The following is an 18,015-nucleotide window of genomic DNA, read 5'->3' as shown; positions in this document are numbered from 1 at the left end:
AAATATATTTAAATAATATACATTTATTTTTAAAATACATTAAAAATATTAATAAAAATAAAATTATCACATAATATTAATAAATTTTTAAAATATAATTTATCAATACTTGTAAGACATATCTAAAATATAATTTTATTTATTATTTATCAAACACTTAAACAACAGTAAATTCACTCGAACCCATTTCTACAGATACACATCAAAATTATAAATACATTTCCAAACACAGCTTCAAACCATGACGGCCAAAATAAACATCAATATATTGTTAGAAACTTAAAGAAAATTTGCAAATAGAAAGAAAATTCACAAGTTCAGTGCTACCAACACCGGCCACATGGTCAACCCAGTTAACAGAACTGGCATTTCTTAATACCTCGTATACAACAAACACTTGGTACCATGATTCACAGTGTTATACATACACTACCAATGCCTTGGATAACCCAAAATCCACCAGAAACTATTTCTTAGAGATCCCTAAACTGCAAACCACTCTCTCGGAACTGGCCATCACTTCCAAAGTTCTGTGCCTTTGATTTTGCGCTTGACTGAGGAGAGGATTCAGAGATGTTGATGGATTGCCCTTCAGGAGGTAAGCACCTTTTGGAGAAATACATTGCTATACTTTTCTGCTTCCCACCCTTGTCTGTCAAAGATCAACAAGCTAATGTTAACATTCAGTATAACAACCCCAAACTTGATACCTACACAGACCATACTGATAAAGTGGAAATTGCTTTTGAGATGCTTGGCAAGTTGATAACTTGTTCGATTCAGTTGACTGTCAGTACCTGGAGAGGGCTCGGAGGCAGACAAGCCAAGCCTTTGCAAGACATCTTTCTTAACCTGTTCATGTGAAGATAAACAGAAACCAGAGCAAAGTTTCAGCAAGTTTCGGACAATTGTCACAAGCTTTGGTACTGTAAAATAAACGAATTTACCTGCCATCGATTGTCAACAAAATCTGATATTTCCCGTATTTTATTTCTTAATTGTGACTTTGGGATGCTTGGAAACTTCTGTAGCAACACATCTACCAGCTTATTAATTCCATGCGGACAAGATTGAATCAACCTAACCTGCAGTTCAAGGTCCACAAAATAAGGAAAATTATGAAGTATGAACAATCTGGCCATACATCATTGCGATGCTTACATATTCTGGCAAGTCCTTATCAGATACAACTGGTGCAGTGGCTGCTTGTGCAGCACTTTCCTCAGGAGCCAGGGGCACTTGTTGATCCTCATAGGATGTGCTGGGATTTGTAAAGATATCTACAATGGCTCCTCCAGGGATGGCCCGCATGCAGAGAGCCTGCAAACAGACCTGGTCAACTTTTGCCTTCCCATTAAGATCCTCGGCCGACAAAAGTTTGATCTTTTCATGACTTAGGTTGGATATCACCAGTGGCTGGCTCTTTCGAAGAGCCCTTTCTGTAAAAGTGCAGAGAATCTTGTGCTGCTGCAGCAATGTTCTAAATTCCTCATTATCAACCTCTAACTTACAACACTCTGAGACTTTTGCCTCATCATCTGGGAATTCAGATGTCTCGATTTGTACTCCCTGTAAAAAAATATGGGTTTAGTTCATACAAAGAACAAAGTTCAAGCATTCTGGCTGAACATAAAATTAAAATAACAAAAAAATCAAAATTAATATAGCATAATACTAGTTTTGCATGCATGTTTTGAGATACAATTGTCTCAATCAGTAATGACAAAAGCATATTTCTGCAGCAAACTTGGGAGAAATATGCAATCTGAGTTGAAACAGGGCCATTGTCAAGAAAAAGAATTAAATAAATTGGAATAGAAAAGATAAATAACAAAAACTACAAGCTTCATATATAATTTTGGAACATTTCAGATCAAAGTGCAAACTTCCAAAAGAAATGAAAAATTTACAGTAACAATTGTAAGGACAAATGAATTTGGAAAGGAAGATCATTATGAACAGAGCAAAGCACAAACATGTATCATCGCATCAGTGTTTTAAGGCGAACCTCATTTTCAGAAAGATAACCATCAGGAACAACAAAGCTGTCTTCACTTTCGATGTCATCCTCATCTTTCAAGTTTTCAGCATCTAAAATTTCTTCTACATCTTTTTCACAATCCGAAAGACTTTCACCTGGATCCTCCTGCACAAGATAAAAAAAAACAAGTCACACTTTTGGGTCTCAGTAACATATACGAAAAGGTTTCAGAGACAAGTACCTCTTCCCATTCCTCATCACTATCAACATCATAATCCAATTCAGGGTCCTTTCTAAACGGGTGCCTTGGACCAACAACACCACTGTAGTATCAACAATGCAGCAAAGAACATGATTATCAAAACTTCAATTAAAATCAAAATGAAAAAAGATCTGCAGCTTGTTTCTATGAATAAAAGCATGCCTTTTCCTGTGCCAAGTTCCATAATATGCTGGCTTAAAGCTCTTGTCAAACTGCAACAGCTTTTTAATCCAGCTCCTGGCTGATGATGAGGCAACAATAGGATCATTTTGATGTGATATATTGCTTATAGAAGATTCCAGTTCGTCATCAAACTTATAATAGCTTGATTCACTGCTATTATTCACTTCATAAGAGGAAGCATCCTTCATTGGCGTTGCCATTTTGTCAGGAGATTCGCCTAACAAGTATGGTCTTTGCAGCTTAAGCTCCTTGATCAATTCCATCTTAGGATTACGCCGTTGACCCCAGTGGCAAGACCTATTACAGTGAGCCAACTTATGCCAGCCAGCAATATGCAACCTGCAATATTTGCAGAATAATAACACATTTGAGATAATCTTAAACTGTCTCCTTCAGCTGCAACTAAATATATATCTGATAGCAGATCCTGAATTAGTAGTACTATAGGTGCATTCAACTTTAAAACTGTACTTCCTGAAGTTTGAGTAAGGAATGATTCTAGATTCCAACTCCGTCGAACTTACGTAATTATAAAGTATCCAGAGAATAGAAAACTTCAAAAAATATAAGCTAAATTTTAAAGAACAAAGAAAAAATAAAGGTTCTCTGATGAACCTGCAAAGGTCTTCCATAGACACACTATACTGCTGAGAGAAAGCACAGTCCATTGATGATGTAACTGCATTAGTTATTCCTTCATTTTTGGAAGCTGTATCAACTGATTGGCTTTTCATAGGTGACAATCTATCAGAATTATCTGAACTATTGCTACTCTTTTTACTTCTAAGAAAACATTCCATCATAGAAGCTTGCTTTTGCATGGCAAGCTGTTTCTTCTGCTCAGCTTCCTCTTTTTCACGACGCCGTTGTTCTCTGGCAGCTTCTTCTTGTCGCTTCTTATTTTGTTTTTTCAATTCAGCTTCTTCTTTTTCACGGCGTTTTTCTTGTCTTTCAGCTTCTTCTTGCATCCGCTTTCGTTCCTTCTCCTAAAATTGAGTGGGGAAAAGTAAACCAGTGAGAAAAAATGCAGACAGCCTAAATTTAGTGAGATCATGGCTAGCAAACCATTATCAAGTTACTGCCAAATTTCACAACCAAAGAAACTGTCTAAAATTTCTGAATCTAAATACACACCAAGATCAATTGATGGCTTCAGACAAACATATCTTCAGCAAGAACTTACCTAATGAGGCTAAAAGTCCAAATTTAAGGTTTTTTCTGGGTTCCACGAGGCTATGCCTCTATGTTGCACATAACTCAAGCCCCAATATTACACTAACCACTGAATCATGAAGCATACATGTTTTGACCTGGATGAACTCAAGAAGAATGGAGTCTTAACAGTTTAATCCAGTCACATAATAACGAAGATATTGTAGTGCTTGTCATATTTAACGGTATCATATACAAATGAAAAATGACAAATCAGGGTACAAATTTCCATAATGACTAAAAAGGACATGATTTCTTAAGTTCCATAAATGAATACAAAAAATGTTTGCTAATTTCTTGTGAATGTGCTCTTATTGCAAAGATGATTAGTACTGAGTATGGTATATCTAATATGATACTGACAATGTAGTTTTAGGTGTTTTTATTTTGCTTTTTTTTTTTATGAAAATCAAATTCAAAAGGCCACTAACCATAAAATCCAACTACCAAAAAACCTTAGTTTTAGGTATTTTTCTTTTGCTTTTTAAAAGAATCATTTTCAAAAGGCCACTAACCCTAAAACCCAAAAACCAAAAACCACTTTGGTGTTAAACCTTGTTGATAAGCCACATGTAATTCAACATACCATCCAATTTGGCATAATCCATTTGTGCTGCTTTACTTGTTAAAATGCCAATTGTCCTGTGTCTAAAACAATTGTTACAAGTACATCTTTCTATCAAACATTCAAATTCTGGATGTTAAAAAAAAGTAACTTTTTCTAGAGAAGGGGTCAAAATGTGTAAAATTTCAAACATCCAGACATCAAAAAAGAAATAAAAAGTTAGAAAACTAGAAGTTTACTAAAAAATTTAGTTGGATTGGCCTCCAATAACATATATGTAGACTATCTGAACCAAGTACCAGATTAAGCTTTTCGACTCAACATATTCATGAAACAGACAGATATATTCACATGAGAGGGACTAAATCAATTTGAAATGTACAATCAGCTCTGAATTTAGCCTAATACAGTGGCAACCTTATAGGTCGGACCAAGATTGAGCTCATAATTAAGACAATTAGCTTGATTTTATCTAGATTGATACATTAGTCAATTGAACTTTCCTGCCATCATGCATCAACAATTTTAAAACCTTAATTTCCATCAGTATATGTTTGCTGGATGTTCTCTATTGCAAAGCATACATAACTTATTTCAAATTCATAGAGTTCAAGAAAAACAAAGACAGCATGACACCATAAATAAAGAAGCAATATATCGACCCAATTAATAACACCTTAAATCCTTTACTTACTATTCGCAATTTTTCCTTCTGAAGCTCTAGATCCATTTTCTTCTTTTCCTTTTCAGCACTCCGTTTATTTTTCTCAGCTTCCTTCATTAATTCCTTTTCTTGTAACCTGGCTTCTTTGGCAGCACTTTCATGACAAAAGAATAATATTTTAGGTTAGTGCCAATTTAAAAGAAATAAGTAGTGACAATTTGAATATTCAGAAAAAAGTCAAAGAGAATGCATACTTGTCGACACATTTCTTCTGGGTCAACTTTTCAACTAATGAAGAAATCCCTTGCTTATTCAATATCTTGCCAAGAATCATCGATGGCTTCATCAGATCAGTTCTTTGGCCATCTTTATATTCAGAACTTGTCAACACAGATAATGTTGCTGAAATGCAAGATATGTATACTTTCAGCTGAAATCTTTAATGCAAAAAGAAGAAAACACTAAGATTTTGCACCAAAGATTTCATACAATTATGTGCGGTGTAGCATAGCATACTAAAACATTTTAATGCTTTAGATTCCAACAAAAGTGATATAGATAAATATATGCATACCTAACATTGTATAATGAAATGATAAAACATAATTCCCATAATTGAATGTTTTCTTTTCATGAGCATTGAAGAATGCAACAAAAAGTATTTTAGGATGCAAAGAACATGAGATAGTTAATACAACAAATGTGAAAGGGTCCAAAACATAGAAACAATGCATAATGAAGGCATTCAGAATAAACAAATGCCAAGTAATGAGATTTACAAAAAAAATCAGCAGTCATCTTAAGCATAAGTTCATCAGAAATTAAGAAATTAGATCAGGGTAAATAAACCAAACAATCCATCAAAAGGAGGACATTCTTTTGGGTACTAAGGGAGAGGACGATGAACTATTGTGTATGTTAAATTGTCAAAAATAACAAGCTCTATCTTCTGCTTGTTACGTAAAAATGCTATAGCTTGCAACAAAGATAAAACCATTTCCATGATGTGAAAGGAGTATAAATTTTGTGCTAATAGAAAAGAACTCATTGGTTTACTACTAAAGCAAGCTATATGTGTATTTCCCAAGAAAGATGAAAGGAATATTCCTTTTTCTAGAGCACTGCCCATGAGGAAAAAACACTATAGCCAACCCAATCAAGCATCTATTGGCGTGTGCATAAAAAGAGTATCCAAATCTCGCTCTGTCCTGAGTCGTTACACTGATATCTTGCCAGTGTCACGTTTTAAAGTTACATTGTAATTTAAGTATATTAAAACGATCACAATGTCTCTGCCAACAAATAGCACAAAAAGTCAAAACAACAAAGATTCTTACCACAGAGGGCAGAAATTCTCTCATGAATCTTCTTCCGAGCTATGCGTCGAATGTTGACAATGGCACGAAGAGCAGCAGAGAACAATTTGATATCTCTTGTCTGATCAACAAAATATCAAATATCAAGAGCAATTGCATTTAGCTTTCCAGCACAAAAATTTAACCATTGAGACTGCAAAAAGATAAATTGGATTAAAGCAGCCAAAGGGAAAATAATAACAATAGCAACATCATTACCTCCCAGCACCATAGGCATGACTCTGACTCATCTTCCAATACATCGGCATCCGCACTGGAAATACCATACATCACTCTCTGTCCTACAAAAAGCACAGTACTGCGAACAGAAGCCAGAGTAATCCCCTCTCTTCCCTTCAACTTGTCATAAATTTCCTCGACTAGTTTGGAAAATGAAAGACTTCTCTCCTCCAGCAAATAAGCAATCATCAAATTGTTGGAATGGCATTCACTATCATCATGTTGCAGCCCAAGACCAGAAAACTCCTTGTAATACTCAAACAATTCTTTGATTTCACGCCGGCATTCAGCTGTAAGAAATTCCTTATCATCAGAGTTCGTATTCCCATCAGTAGCAACTCTTTTTCTTTTCAACTGCTTCCCTGCCCCCTTCTGCTCATCTTTCACTTCAGTGTGGCAGTTTCTCCGTTTCTTGACATGAGAATTGTCTTTGGCCTTTCCCAAAACATGTTTTGAGCCTTGTGCTGGAATATCAAGGGACATTGAATTTGTACAATGGACTCCCTTCTCATCATGATCAGCTTTGGTTTGGTTCCTTTTTGCTTCTTCATCAGGGGTATCTTCAGGATCCATAAACTCCCCATCAAATTCAGGGGCTTTGTTGACAACGACACTTTCTTCCTCTTTCACTGGGATTTTTTCCAAAATCATGGCATCCTCATCAACTTTGGGGGGATTACATTCATCAGTTCGATCAGCGCCAGGAATCACACCACCAGTACATCCCGTTGTCATTGTTTAAACTAGTTCACACCACAACTCAAAAGAATTAAGACTCAGAATCTTAAAGGTTTCTCCTGAGATCAGCATAAAAATCACACAACGAACCACACTGTAGACAAAAATGACGGTCGCTGCCCGAAAGGAAAATTTTTTGGGGTTTTAGGAGCACAATAGACCACCCGTTCGACGCTACAGCCCTTCAGATACTCTCAATTCGACCACATTCTTGCACTTTAGTTTGAAGCGCCGCCTCCAGATCCGTACACCTAGAAATACGAAGAGTAAGATCCAACCTAGAGTTCACAAACCTTTAAGAAATCCAAAATACATCAAATCCGTAAGCGAACCCCCAAAATCCCTCACAAATCCACGGCGAGAACATGCAAACAAACCCTCATTCCCACCGAAACCCGCGCGTCTACAGAATCGAAACGTCACCTGCAAATCGATCCGAGAAATGGATAGTAACGGACATGGATCAGCTGAGATCGTTGGTTTCTCCGACGAGTAAGCGCGCGTTCTTCTCCTCTCGTTTCGCCCCCCTTACGGCCACCCTTTCCACTGTGTTCGATGACGCGACGGGGTGGGGAGGGAGAGCGGCCATCACATCGAACGGCTTTAATAACTCGCTGCGTGTGATCTGATCCAACGGACGATGTCACTCGACGAAGAGCAGATGATACGTGGACCGTCCGACGGCATCGAAATCTTCCCGCCAATGGCACCTTTTCTTCCCTCGTTACGCGAGTCGGTGAGGGTCCAATTCCCGTTATAAAACAATCAAATTGACGTATCTATCCCTGTAATATTTGAAAATAACACAATTACCCTTATGATTTTAAGAATACATACGCCTCTTTCATTAATATTCATATCATCTTTAATATTATTATCGACATAAATTAGTTTAATATTAATTGATATGAATTAAAAACATAACATACCTAATCTACCTAAAATATTATTTTCATTGAAATAATATACTAACTCTAACTTAAATTTAAATAATTCGTCGACACATGAAACTCATATTTATCGAAAGAAGGTTCATAAATATTATAAGAATCATGAATGTTAGAGAATATTTTAGTAGACATAAATGGTCGATTATCGCATACTATAAATAGGGGGTTTCTTATAACTACAAGATACTTTTTTTAGTATATACTATAAATAGGGGGTTTAGTATACATATCTTCTTAACCTTTAATATTTTATCTATGTTGTGCATTTATTAATTTAAGAATCAAATGAACCTAAATTTAAAGACTCTTTTATGAGCATTTTGTACATTGGGATGTCTTCATCCCTATAAGATTCGACAACAGAATCGGATCAATTTTGTCATATCCAACCGACAAACTTCGACTCGAATAGATTCTTCTTATTCATAATAGAACTCATCAAATTTGTCAAAACTATCGAGAGATGAAAAAGATCTTTAATTTGTCGCCGTACCATTTTGGAAAATGCTTCGTTCACGAACATTATTATCGACTAAGCTATATGTAATTCATATCCACCAAAAAGTCAAACAAGTATATCTTTGGAAGATTTATGCTGCCACGCTGACGGGAAGTCAACTTGGAATCCCTCCTTATCTGGCTTGGATTCCCAAGCCGCAGTAAAAAGACGACCTTGCTGCGCTTTAATTGCCATGCCTTCCTCTGCTCCCTCCCCCCTCGTTGCCATGCGCTATAAATCCCTCCTTCCCCGAATCTCTCGTCGAAGCAAATGCAGCAGAGGTTCCTGAATGGCATCCAGGGGAAGGTCGAATCTTGTGGGTGTGAATGGAGGCCGAGGAGTCGGAGGCCTGAACAATGCCCGCTTGGGTGTCGCGGTGGGTGAGGGGTCGGGCCTGAAGCACAACCCGGGCTCGTCGACGTATTGGACGGAGGCGGAGCGGGCCATTTTCGAGGAAGGCGTTATAGAGTGAGCATTGCCTGATCTTTTCGCTTAAGCCCGGTTTCTTAGGCGATGGACATCCTTCGCCTAGAAATATTTTATGCTGGAGTTCATGAGTGTGCTGTTTATACCATGGTTGCTAATTATGTGAGTGTTTACTCTTAATCTTGACATTTGTTCGAACATGATATCTTGGTTGCTTGTTCTTGCATCTGATTGGGTAAGACCGAAACCAAATGTCCTTCAAATTGCAGAAGATTCCGATCGAAATTGTTTCGAGTGATTGTTTTTAGTGGGACCTCTTTGATGGTAGAATGAAGTTCGTAAATTACTGGCCTTTGTTTTTGAAGACAGTGTCTTCGATTTTATCCATGTGTTTCGGCTGCTAGCTTTGTTTTTAAGAATCCATCTACGAGCATATTCCTTGAGGCAAAATTGATATAAGTTGAAGCATCTACCTTATTATACATATTTGGAGATGTCAACATGGAGTGAGCTTTTATCGACAAATGCCGGTGAGGGGTTTCACGGTAATGGGCTATTACAAGGTTATGTGTTCATCATCCATCTTAACCGGTAAAGCGAGAATTTTATCACATTTTAAGTGCCTATATCAGAGAATATATATTATATCTCATCTCTTTCATTTCTTTTACGAGGAGAAACATTTTATATGACATGGTAACCGGATGTGCAAGTTTTGGTTGCTACAATCAAATTTTATTTGATAATCTTTTACTTGATTTACTAGTCACAGTCACTGGTAATAACAGAAAATTTTCAATTTTAGTCACTACTGTCATGCTTGAGGTTTGATTATTACAACAGGATCAATTTCATCTATCCAAGTACGTTAACGTTTTTTATGCTCCGTAATGATAAATGGAAAACAAGATTCCCATAATTAATTTCACTTGCTTGCAGATTTGCTTCAGAACCGAGCATCGACCAATATGCCACGATTGCCAAGAAGTTGCCAAATAAAACAATTCGAGATGTGGCCGTGCGCTACCAATCACTGACTGTAAGTATCATAAGATGTTAGATCTCAATCCTGATCGATAAGCCATGTATGTTGCTCAAAGGTGATTTTGTCGTCGACAGGCTGTATTGTGTTTCAGTGCCATTAAACCTTGACATTTCTAGTTAGCCTATCTACAAGCTACCTTACTGAAACTATGACAAGAAATCAAAATTAAATGGAAAAAGAAAGAAAAGAAGATCTATATAATTGCTGCAATGGTAGGTCACATGCATTATGACTGGAATCTCACCTTCTGTTAGCATTTGTTAATTGATACTTGATAGTAAAAAGTTACTTACAATTCACCAGTAATCCATTCCTTGCGGTGGGCATACTCATTTCACTTTGACAACCATAAGTTGCAGACTCGTCACTAGAATATACTTTATATGCATTTAAGTTTCCAGAGATCTATATACAATCTAGCATATTGAACAGTGGTTGGTTCATTGTCCATCCAGATGCATTTACCTAGGCACAGCTGCACTGATGGACGGACAAAAATGATTTAAATGTTGATCATGCATTCCCTGGTAACAATAGGTTGATGAATGTGTGTTACCGACTTGCCGCAACTGATAGAATCTTAGCTATAAAATCTTGAATTTTGGTTCATGTATGAAGGAAGGTCATAGTTATCTAAGCTGCAGATTTTACTAGGTGATGACAGTGACTCGCCAATATCTAGATGGACGATAAACAAATTTAAACATGGTCTACTCATAGCAGACATTTGGCGAGTTTGACCAAGTCCTAGATGTTCAGCATATGGCCTTTTTAGATTATGTAGTTTCTAAATGATTTTGGATTTGAATTTCCATGGGACTATGTGCTGCTAGATTCTCCATTACCAAGACGATCTCTTAAAACCATGACAATACTTAGCTAGGGAGTATCTTTATTCACTTTCTGAGTCTGCTATGCTACTCCCTGGATATGCTCAGACAGACTTGATATCACTTGAAAGAGTATAACTCAAAACTGAAAGGAAGAGAAATATTTTGGGAGATGACAACCCAGTCAACATCTGATAATATAGAATTTTGACAAAATAATACACAGAGGCCGTGGATAAAGGTCATTCACAATTCCGACATAAGAAAATGTAAGCATCATAAAGGCATTTCCTTTGTAATTGCTAAAATATTTGGCTTTTCTGGTTCACTGCTTGTCTATCTAGGACTTTTGTGATACTTGGCAGCTAGCTAGCTAACAATTAAATATGTAATTAATTTGATTTAGCCTGATATTTAGCAGTTTGGCAAAAAAAATAGAAACATGCTCAATACCTGAAATATGTTGCTAAAACTTATTAAGATGACCCATTTGTTTTTAATCCTGTACTTGGAAGTCATTCAATCTGTTTAAGTTGCTGAGATACCTAGAGTATTGCATTCACTGACACGACAACCAAACTTTTGAAAGACCTTATTGTTTCACAGATCTTGTTTTGTATGCTTTCAATTGGATTTTAAATGTGAAAGCATATTTTCTGTGCTTGTATGTGAATTTATTTCCCCCTACTTTAGATTATACCAATTAAGAAATGCTCATCTTAGTTATTACATGTTGAATTACTATGCCAGGCATGCTAATCTCACTGCACATCTGGAATTTGTTTGCTTTGTCCCAAAAGTATTGTACATCAGAAAGCCATACACATTAATCTTGCTCTTGCATATGGAATTCTACTTTAATAGTCCGCATGCCATGCTACTTCGTTATGAAAAGTATTGCAAGTATACCAGATATGGTCCACTGAATCTTGATATCATCACTAAAAGATGCACTGAGAAGTCTTACGTTTCAGGAATGAAGTTACTTTTGCAAAGAGATTTTCTCATGTTACTGTCTTTTTATCGGAATAATGCATCGATCAACTTAATGAAAACTATCTTGATATTTATTCCTCAAGAGGGGGTTTAGATCCTTCAACAAGGCCATCGGCCCAATTGATGACAACCTGCAAATGTTCAATGTAGACATCATGGAAATTATGTCAATTTATAGTATGTTAAAATGTCGTCACGGAAATTAGAAATCTATTCTGCCTACCTGTGGATAGCGATGAGAACTTCCATAAATACTATTGGATCTTCTATTTTGAAGAAGAATTCTGTTGAACATTATATCTAGTTTTTGTTGTATGCTTTGGGGTGTTTCTGTTCCCAAATCCTTTCTTTTCGATGGACACAGAATCCAGTAGTATCGATGCTTCTATTGCTTCCAGCTCTTGTAATCATCAGGGAAGCTCCTTTTGATACTTCATATGGATCAATTATTTGGAACAGTTAAAATGCCAAGACAAGAATGTATGTTAAGATTATCTTGAGCGCGTGCGCACGCACACACACTCACGCGCATGTAATTCAAATGATATCTTTCCTACAGCGGAGGCTTCATCTAATTCAATTTACTTTTAGAACTTCTACAAATTATGCATCGGTGTATTCTGATTACCTTTTCATGTGCTTTTTGTTTTGTTGCTACCTGCTCAACTTTCCATGTAAAGGCTTTGCAGTAGCCATTTGAAACTCCAAGTACATAACGCACTGCAGTTTTCCTCCGTATAATACTTTTGACCACTTGTGTATCTCACAAAGGAGGCTTTGCCATTTCCTGACTTTGTCCTCGACATATATGCTTTCAGGCTTTAACCAAAATGCTGCAGACTTGTTTATCCGACCAGTGACTATTGTGGACAACAAAACACAAACTGGAAAGGCATTTTTCGCTTTAATTAAGGATATATACAGCTTCATATATCTTCTAATTGTTCTAACTTTTGTTACTTGTTCTGCAGGTTAAATTTTATCCTGAAGCATTGAGACAAATGACAACTCTCCAACTCTACCGCTTCATGTTAATGTTGTTGAATAGCTTGCCAACTCCATCCTCCAAACAATTTTGTGGTCTATGTATGTATCACGATGTCCGCCGTCATTTCCGATGAAAGATTAGATGACTGGAGCTGGCACATGGTCCTCTTAGCTGATAAATGATCTAAAACCATGTCCTCTTGCATCGGTTATAAACTTCTTTTCTCTTTATTGGTTCAGTATATAGAGTTTTCAGTAGATTGTCATAGTAGCTGCAGATGTATATAACCTCAATCCAACCTTCAGTGGGGCAATAAATAAAAATCTTCTCTCTTCTTTTGTTCTAATTGGCAATATCTCTTTGTTGGCAGAAATATACATTAGCTTGTTGAGGTTCTTTTTTTTTTTTCCCTCTACATCATTCAATTGTTGTAAGGATCAACTCTTTGTTCATCCTCAAAATTCTGATGGTTGTTAGAAAAATGAAGTCATCAACACCATGGCCTTTATATTTATTCTATATAAAGGTGGATGGATGAAGGTTTCATGATCATCTGCAGTTTATTTTGTTGTTTGGTTTCTCGGGGACGAAAAATAACTCAAACCCAACATAAAAACTTTATATATCAATAAATAAAGAGCATACCAAAAAAATAACATAAGTTTTTATGTGATTTGATAAATTTCTATATAAAAAATATTTTTTTAATTAAAAATATAATATAAGAAATCATTCTCATTTAAGTTAACTCACACTCAAGGTTGAAATTCATTACAAACCCTCTCATATAGAAACAAATCCCAATCTCTGATGAGCATCAAAAGTGTTTTATCTTTTTTTTTTCACCAAAACCTCGAGACTCAAAACAAATCCTAATTCTCCAATGACTCGGTTTGTTTTAATTCATAATTTAAATGTAATTATGACTTTTCATAAAATAGTTAAAACATAATTAAGACTCTTAATATAGTTACTAACCTTAACATGATTGAACTAAGGAATAGTATGTTTGATTAAACTTAAATAAAAATATATCATTTGATCTTTATTTCTAATCAATTTAATAAATACCGACCAATATGTATTGATCCGATCGAACCAATGTAATGAACCACAAGCCGCCTTTAAGTCCATTATAGCATAGATATTAATTTTCACTTATTTTTAAAATTTTTAAATGAAAACTTATTTGTTGTATAGAAAAATATAAACCGTAGTGAAGTTAGAAAGCTTCGAATGGTGATTAAATGGGTAGAAAATTCTTAATAATTTAGGACACCAATAAATTAAAAATAGAGCTCCCAAACAAAATTTCCTATGTTGGTCTTAATTTTAATTAATACTATCGCACACAATAACAAAAAACAAAAACAAAAAGAGAAAGGAATTTAAGAACACAACAAATAGAGTTAATGTCAAATAGCCCCTTTTCGGTTTCGAGGCTTTCACGCCCAAATTGGGGTCCGTACTCGGACCGGACTTGACCCAAACCCAATCGATTGGGACGGGAATAATACTCCTGTTTTAGGGGTATTTACGTCACATATGGTAAATTTTGGAAACTAGGGTTTTTCGCCGCGCTACTAAATGACGTGTCAACAGCCGCCCTCCCGGATTAGGGTTTTCCACGGAGAGGCGCAGCACCGGAAGCCAGCCGCCTTCCCCGTCGAGGCGCATCAAAGATGGTATCTTTCTCCTTCGATCGTTCTTCCCCATGCGAATCGTGTCAAATGTCGAGTCGCAACGCAGGTTTTGGTTCTGTATGCGTAGTCAGATGTATAGCGTTCCCACTGCTTCGGTAAAATGCTGGTTTCAGTTCCCATTTTGAGACGGTGGGATGAGGTTATTCTTAGTTGATGGAGCACCGACCGGTGTTAGCAGTTTTGGCCATTGGACTCATTGCATTGATGATAGTGTTATGTTGACTTGTACTGATCAAAATTAGTTCTTGGTTCTTCTGAATCCGTGTTGCTTATCCTTCTCTTGAATGATTGGTTTTGTACACATCGATGCGTTTGCAGCCGAAGCAGATTCACGAGATTAAGGATTTCCTTCTCACCGCGAGAAGGAAGGATGCACGGTCGGTGAGGATAAAGAGGAGAAAGGATGTGGTCAAGTTCAAAGTCCGCTGTGCCAAGTACCTCTACACACTTTGCGTGTTCGACCCCGAGAAGGCAGACAAGCTGAAGCAGTCTCTTCCGCCAGGTTAGATTTGCTATGCTCGTGTGTAATCCTCGTTCGTTTGTTATGAGATCGGCATTGTACTATAAGTGATAAAAGTCTAATTCATGCAAAAAATATGGCATTAATTAGGCGATCTCGCATTCAAAGATTATAATTGCCAACATCCTTGTCTGCCATAGCAATGGAGCTCCAGGGTAAAGTCAAGATTCAGTTTCCATGTTCAAGAACATTGCACATGCATCCTGATTTGAGTTTTGTGGTGTCATGATTATTTGCAAGGAACAGTCTGTTGATCTTGATGTTATCAGTAGGCAATATGTGGGCTGCAATTGAGTTAGAAATAGGGTTATACATGCAATGAACTTTAGCTGACTTTGGAACTCTGAGCAACAGCATAAGAACTTTGGACTGAGTTAGAAATAGGGTTATACATGCAATGAACTCTAGCTGATTTTGGAACTCTGAGCAACGGCATAAGAACTTTCGACGGAGTTAGAAATAGGGTTATACATGCATTGAACTTTAGCTGATTTTGGAACTCTGGGCAACTGCATAAGAACTTTGGACGGAGAGCGAACTATTGATGATACCTGGGTTTGATATTTTTTAGGAGTCACTGTTGTAAAACCTCTGTATGTTAAAGGGGAACCCAACACATGAGTCTCCTGTCAATCTGCAATTTGGGGACGATTAATGTGCGGTCTTATCCCCGCATAGAGGAAAGTTGTTTCTGTGCTAAGAGGCATTATGATATCTTCTTTCTTTCCTGTGCTATACATGCCAAATTATGTTATTCATTTATGGTTGACATTAGTCGATTGATAATTAGAAAAAAGGTATATAATAACATGCTCTGACACAACAGAGTTGTGGTGAAAATTTCCAGTGTTTCAGGGAGAAAATGGATTGATATTTGCTGATCATCTGTTTCCATGTTAAGAGTCATTATGATCTCTCTCTTTTTTTTCTGGGGCTATGTATACCAAACTAAGCCAACTGGTAATGGCGAAACGAATGAATCACAGTGATAATTTCAGTGTTTTAGAAATAATGCGAATGATATTTGCTTATAAACATTTGTTTCCATGCTAAGAGTCATTATGATCTCTATTTTTTTTATGGGGCTATGCATACCAAATTAAGCTAATCGATAATTGCAAAGGGTATATAGTATGAACTTCTAACGCATTGAATCACAGTGGTAGCTTCCACACTGTTTTACGAAGAAACCAAATTGATGTTTGCTGAATTATTTGATTAAAGTGCAAGTCGATAGTGATCCGATTTGTACAATGTTGCAGGTTTAAGCGTCCAGGAAGTCTGAAGACGAAGTTTCAATTTTGCAGTCTGTTGCTTTAGCTTTCAAGCACAAGCAGTTTGTTTCGACATGTAAGGTTTTAATTCGGTGAATCGCTTCTGTTCCAACTTTGAATGGAATTAGTGCGAGTGTTAGTGCATCGAAACATAATGAATGATATGATATGTTATGCTCTGATCTTTTTTACTCTTTTACTCTTATATGTTCAGTGAAACAAAGTAGATGTTTGTGATCCTTTAAACTGATCCAGTGACCCGAATCGGAATCTTGTTTGGATCCACGACATGCAACTCATGTGACAGGTCCCAACCTAATCGATTTGGGAAGGACCCAAAAACCCGTGGAAGACACATCAACCGATTGCGTGCGGAGCAGAGTTATCCAGAGTTGGTGAAGCTTGGGTATAACAATTGCCACCCACCACCCATAACCCATAAATTCATCGGATTTGGTTCAACCACTGACAGTAACTTGGTAGCAATGACGTCTTCATGTTAGATATGGTGTTAGATGTATAGCTTAGGCTCGTCCTTCATCTCGCTCCAGCCACCAGACCACCGATGGAGTTCAGACGGGCAAAGCAGGCCACCGATGCTGAGCAGCTGCTGCTGCCTCGACCGCCGAGGTCCCGCAACGAGCTGCTGCTGCGGCAAGCCTATCTGCGCAGCTACCAGTTCACCGTCAGGGAGAGCTTCAGCGACCGGCTGCGGAGGAACCTGAGGGAGGCCGGCGGGGTCGGGAAGGCGTTCCTTTCCGAGATCGTCGACCAGGTGTTCGATGTGAGGCTCGGGGTGAGGGTGTTGAGGTACTTCCGGTCGAGGTTGCACCGAGCAGCGATGAGTCCTGTGAGGTGCTTCACGCCCCGGAAAAGCTGCTACTCGGGCCAAGTGGCTTGATTTGTTGCAGGGAATTAGTGATGTGGTAGGCCACCAGTGTTGGTCTTTGTGTGTATGTGCGCGTTTCCATGTTCTACTTTTCAGGTCAATATGGCTAGCGAAATCTATCATTGCATATTCATAATATTTAGTGGATATTTAGACTCATATATTATCTTCTCGCATTACTATAGTGGATATTTAGACTCCAAAAACAATAACAAATAAACATTACTCAACTAGAGATATTTGATAAGTCGGGGGTGCTAAGTGGATCTATAGTGTGCTCCCATCTAATAAGAAAGATATCAATAATGTTTAGATCAGTCTAACTTAATTTGGAATTCGATAATGATGAAGGATTTCAACGTTAATTTGGAAGGCTATTATCGACTCTCCTATTTATCTTATAATCGATTTACATAAAAAATCAAGATTCGATAAAATTTTCAACAGAGATCGTCCTAATGTCTAAGTTAATAACCCGGTAGGAAGTAATTTTAGCAAACCGTCACTACCCTCATCTTTGGTAGCATGATAAGCTTTGATTAATGGGTTTAACTCACGAAAATATTTTAAATAATAAATATTTATCTTTTGTCTCTCCTGAGTGAACTGTCATATATCGAGCCGTTTTTGATACGGGTAAAAATCCATATAACTGTCACAACCGTCGAAAAGGGGCGATGGCTCGATCTCGATTT

At 37.1% G+C, this 18,015-nt stretch overlaps 2 protein-coding genes across 4 annotated transcripts; one reads left to right on the top strand and one right to left on the bottom strand.

The window, feature by feature from the left end:
- Nucleotides 1-242: 242 nt before the first annotated feature.
- Nucleotides 243-7,763, bottom strand: LOC135595279 (chromatin assembly factor 1 subunit FAS1-like). 3 transcript variants are annotated; one of them, XM_065086000.1, is made up of 13 exons: nt 7,624-7,763; nt 6,442-7,451; nt 6,205-6,304; nt 5,122-5,269; nt 4,898-5,021; nt 3,042-3,412; nt 2,406-2,765; nt 2,223-2,304; nt 2,009-2,146; nt 1,162-1,569; nt 948-1,085; nt 798-852; nt 243-652 (listed from the first exon to the last, which is right to left on the bottom strand). In XM_065086000.1, exons 2-13 carry the CDS (start codon nt 7,195-7,197, stop codon nt 474-476), a joined length of 2,859 nt encoding a protein of 952 aa, XP_064942072.1. In that variant the 5' UTR covers nt 7,198-7,451; nt 7,624-7,763; the 3' UTR covers nt 243-473. The 3 variants fall into 3 exon arrangements, with proteins under 3 accessions (XP_064942072.1, XP_064942073.1, XP_064942074.1); XM_065086001.1 differs by lacking the exon at nt 7,624-7,763 and having other exon boundaries at nt 6,442-7,205; nt 7,291-7,430; XM_065086002.1 differs by lacking the exon at nt 7,624-7,763 and having other exon boundaries at nt 1,162-1,320; nt 1,411-1,569; nt 6,442-7,343.
- Nucleotides 7,764-14,509: 6,746 nt separating this feature from the next.
- On the top strand, nt 14,510-16,622 carry LOC135595278 (large ribosomal subunit protein eL38z/eL38y-like). Its single transcript, XM_065085999.1, has 3 exons — nt 14,510-14,619; nt 14,956-15,139; nt 16,420-16,622. The coding sequence occupies exons 1-3, from the start codon at nt 14,617-14,619 to the stop codon at nt 16,440-16,442; spliced, it is 210 nt and encodes a 69-aa protein (XP_064942071.1). The 5' UTR covers nt 14,510-14,616; the 3' UTR covers nt 16,443-16,622.
- Nucleotides 16,623-18,015: the final 1,393 nt, after the last annotated feature.

This window comes from Musa acuminata, chromosome BXJ1-10 (assembly GCF_036884655.1).
Source record: "Musa acuminata AAA Group cultivar baxijiao chromosome BXJ1-10, Cavendish_Baxijiao_AAA, whole genome shotgun sequence".
Classification (NCBI taxonomy): Eukaryota; Viridiplantae; Streptophyta; class Magnoliopsida; order Zingiberales; family Musaceae; genus Musa; species Musa acuminata.
The sequence above is the reverse complement of the archived record's forward strand: the minus strand, read 5'-3'. Positions and strand labels throughout refer to the sequence as shown.

Bases quoted from the DNA above. Each gene is read 5' to 3' on its own strand.
- LOC135595278 (XM_065085999.1), top strand. The intron at 15,140-16,419 runs GTTAGATTTGCT...ACAATGTTGCAG, and splicing joins GAAGCAGTCTCTTCCGCCAG to GTTTAAGCGTCCAGGAAGTC.
- LOC135595279 (XM_065086000.1), bottom strand. From the start codon at position 7,197: ATGACAACGGGATGTACTGGTGGTGTGATTCCTGGCGCTGATCGAACT. The intron at 5,270-6,204 runs GTAAGAATCTTT...CTTGCATTTCAG, and splicing joins GAGAATTTCTGCCCTCTGTG to CAACATTATCTGTGTTGACA. The intron at 2,147-2,222 runs GTACTTGTCTCT...TATCTTGTGCAG, and splicing joins GTGATGAGGAATGGGAAGAG to GAGGATCCAGGTGAAAGTCT.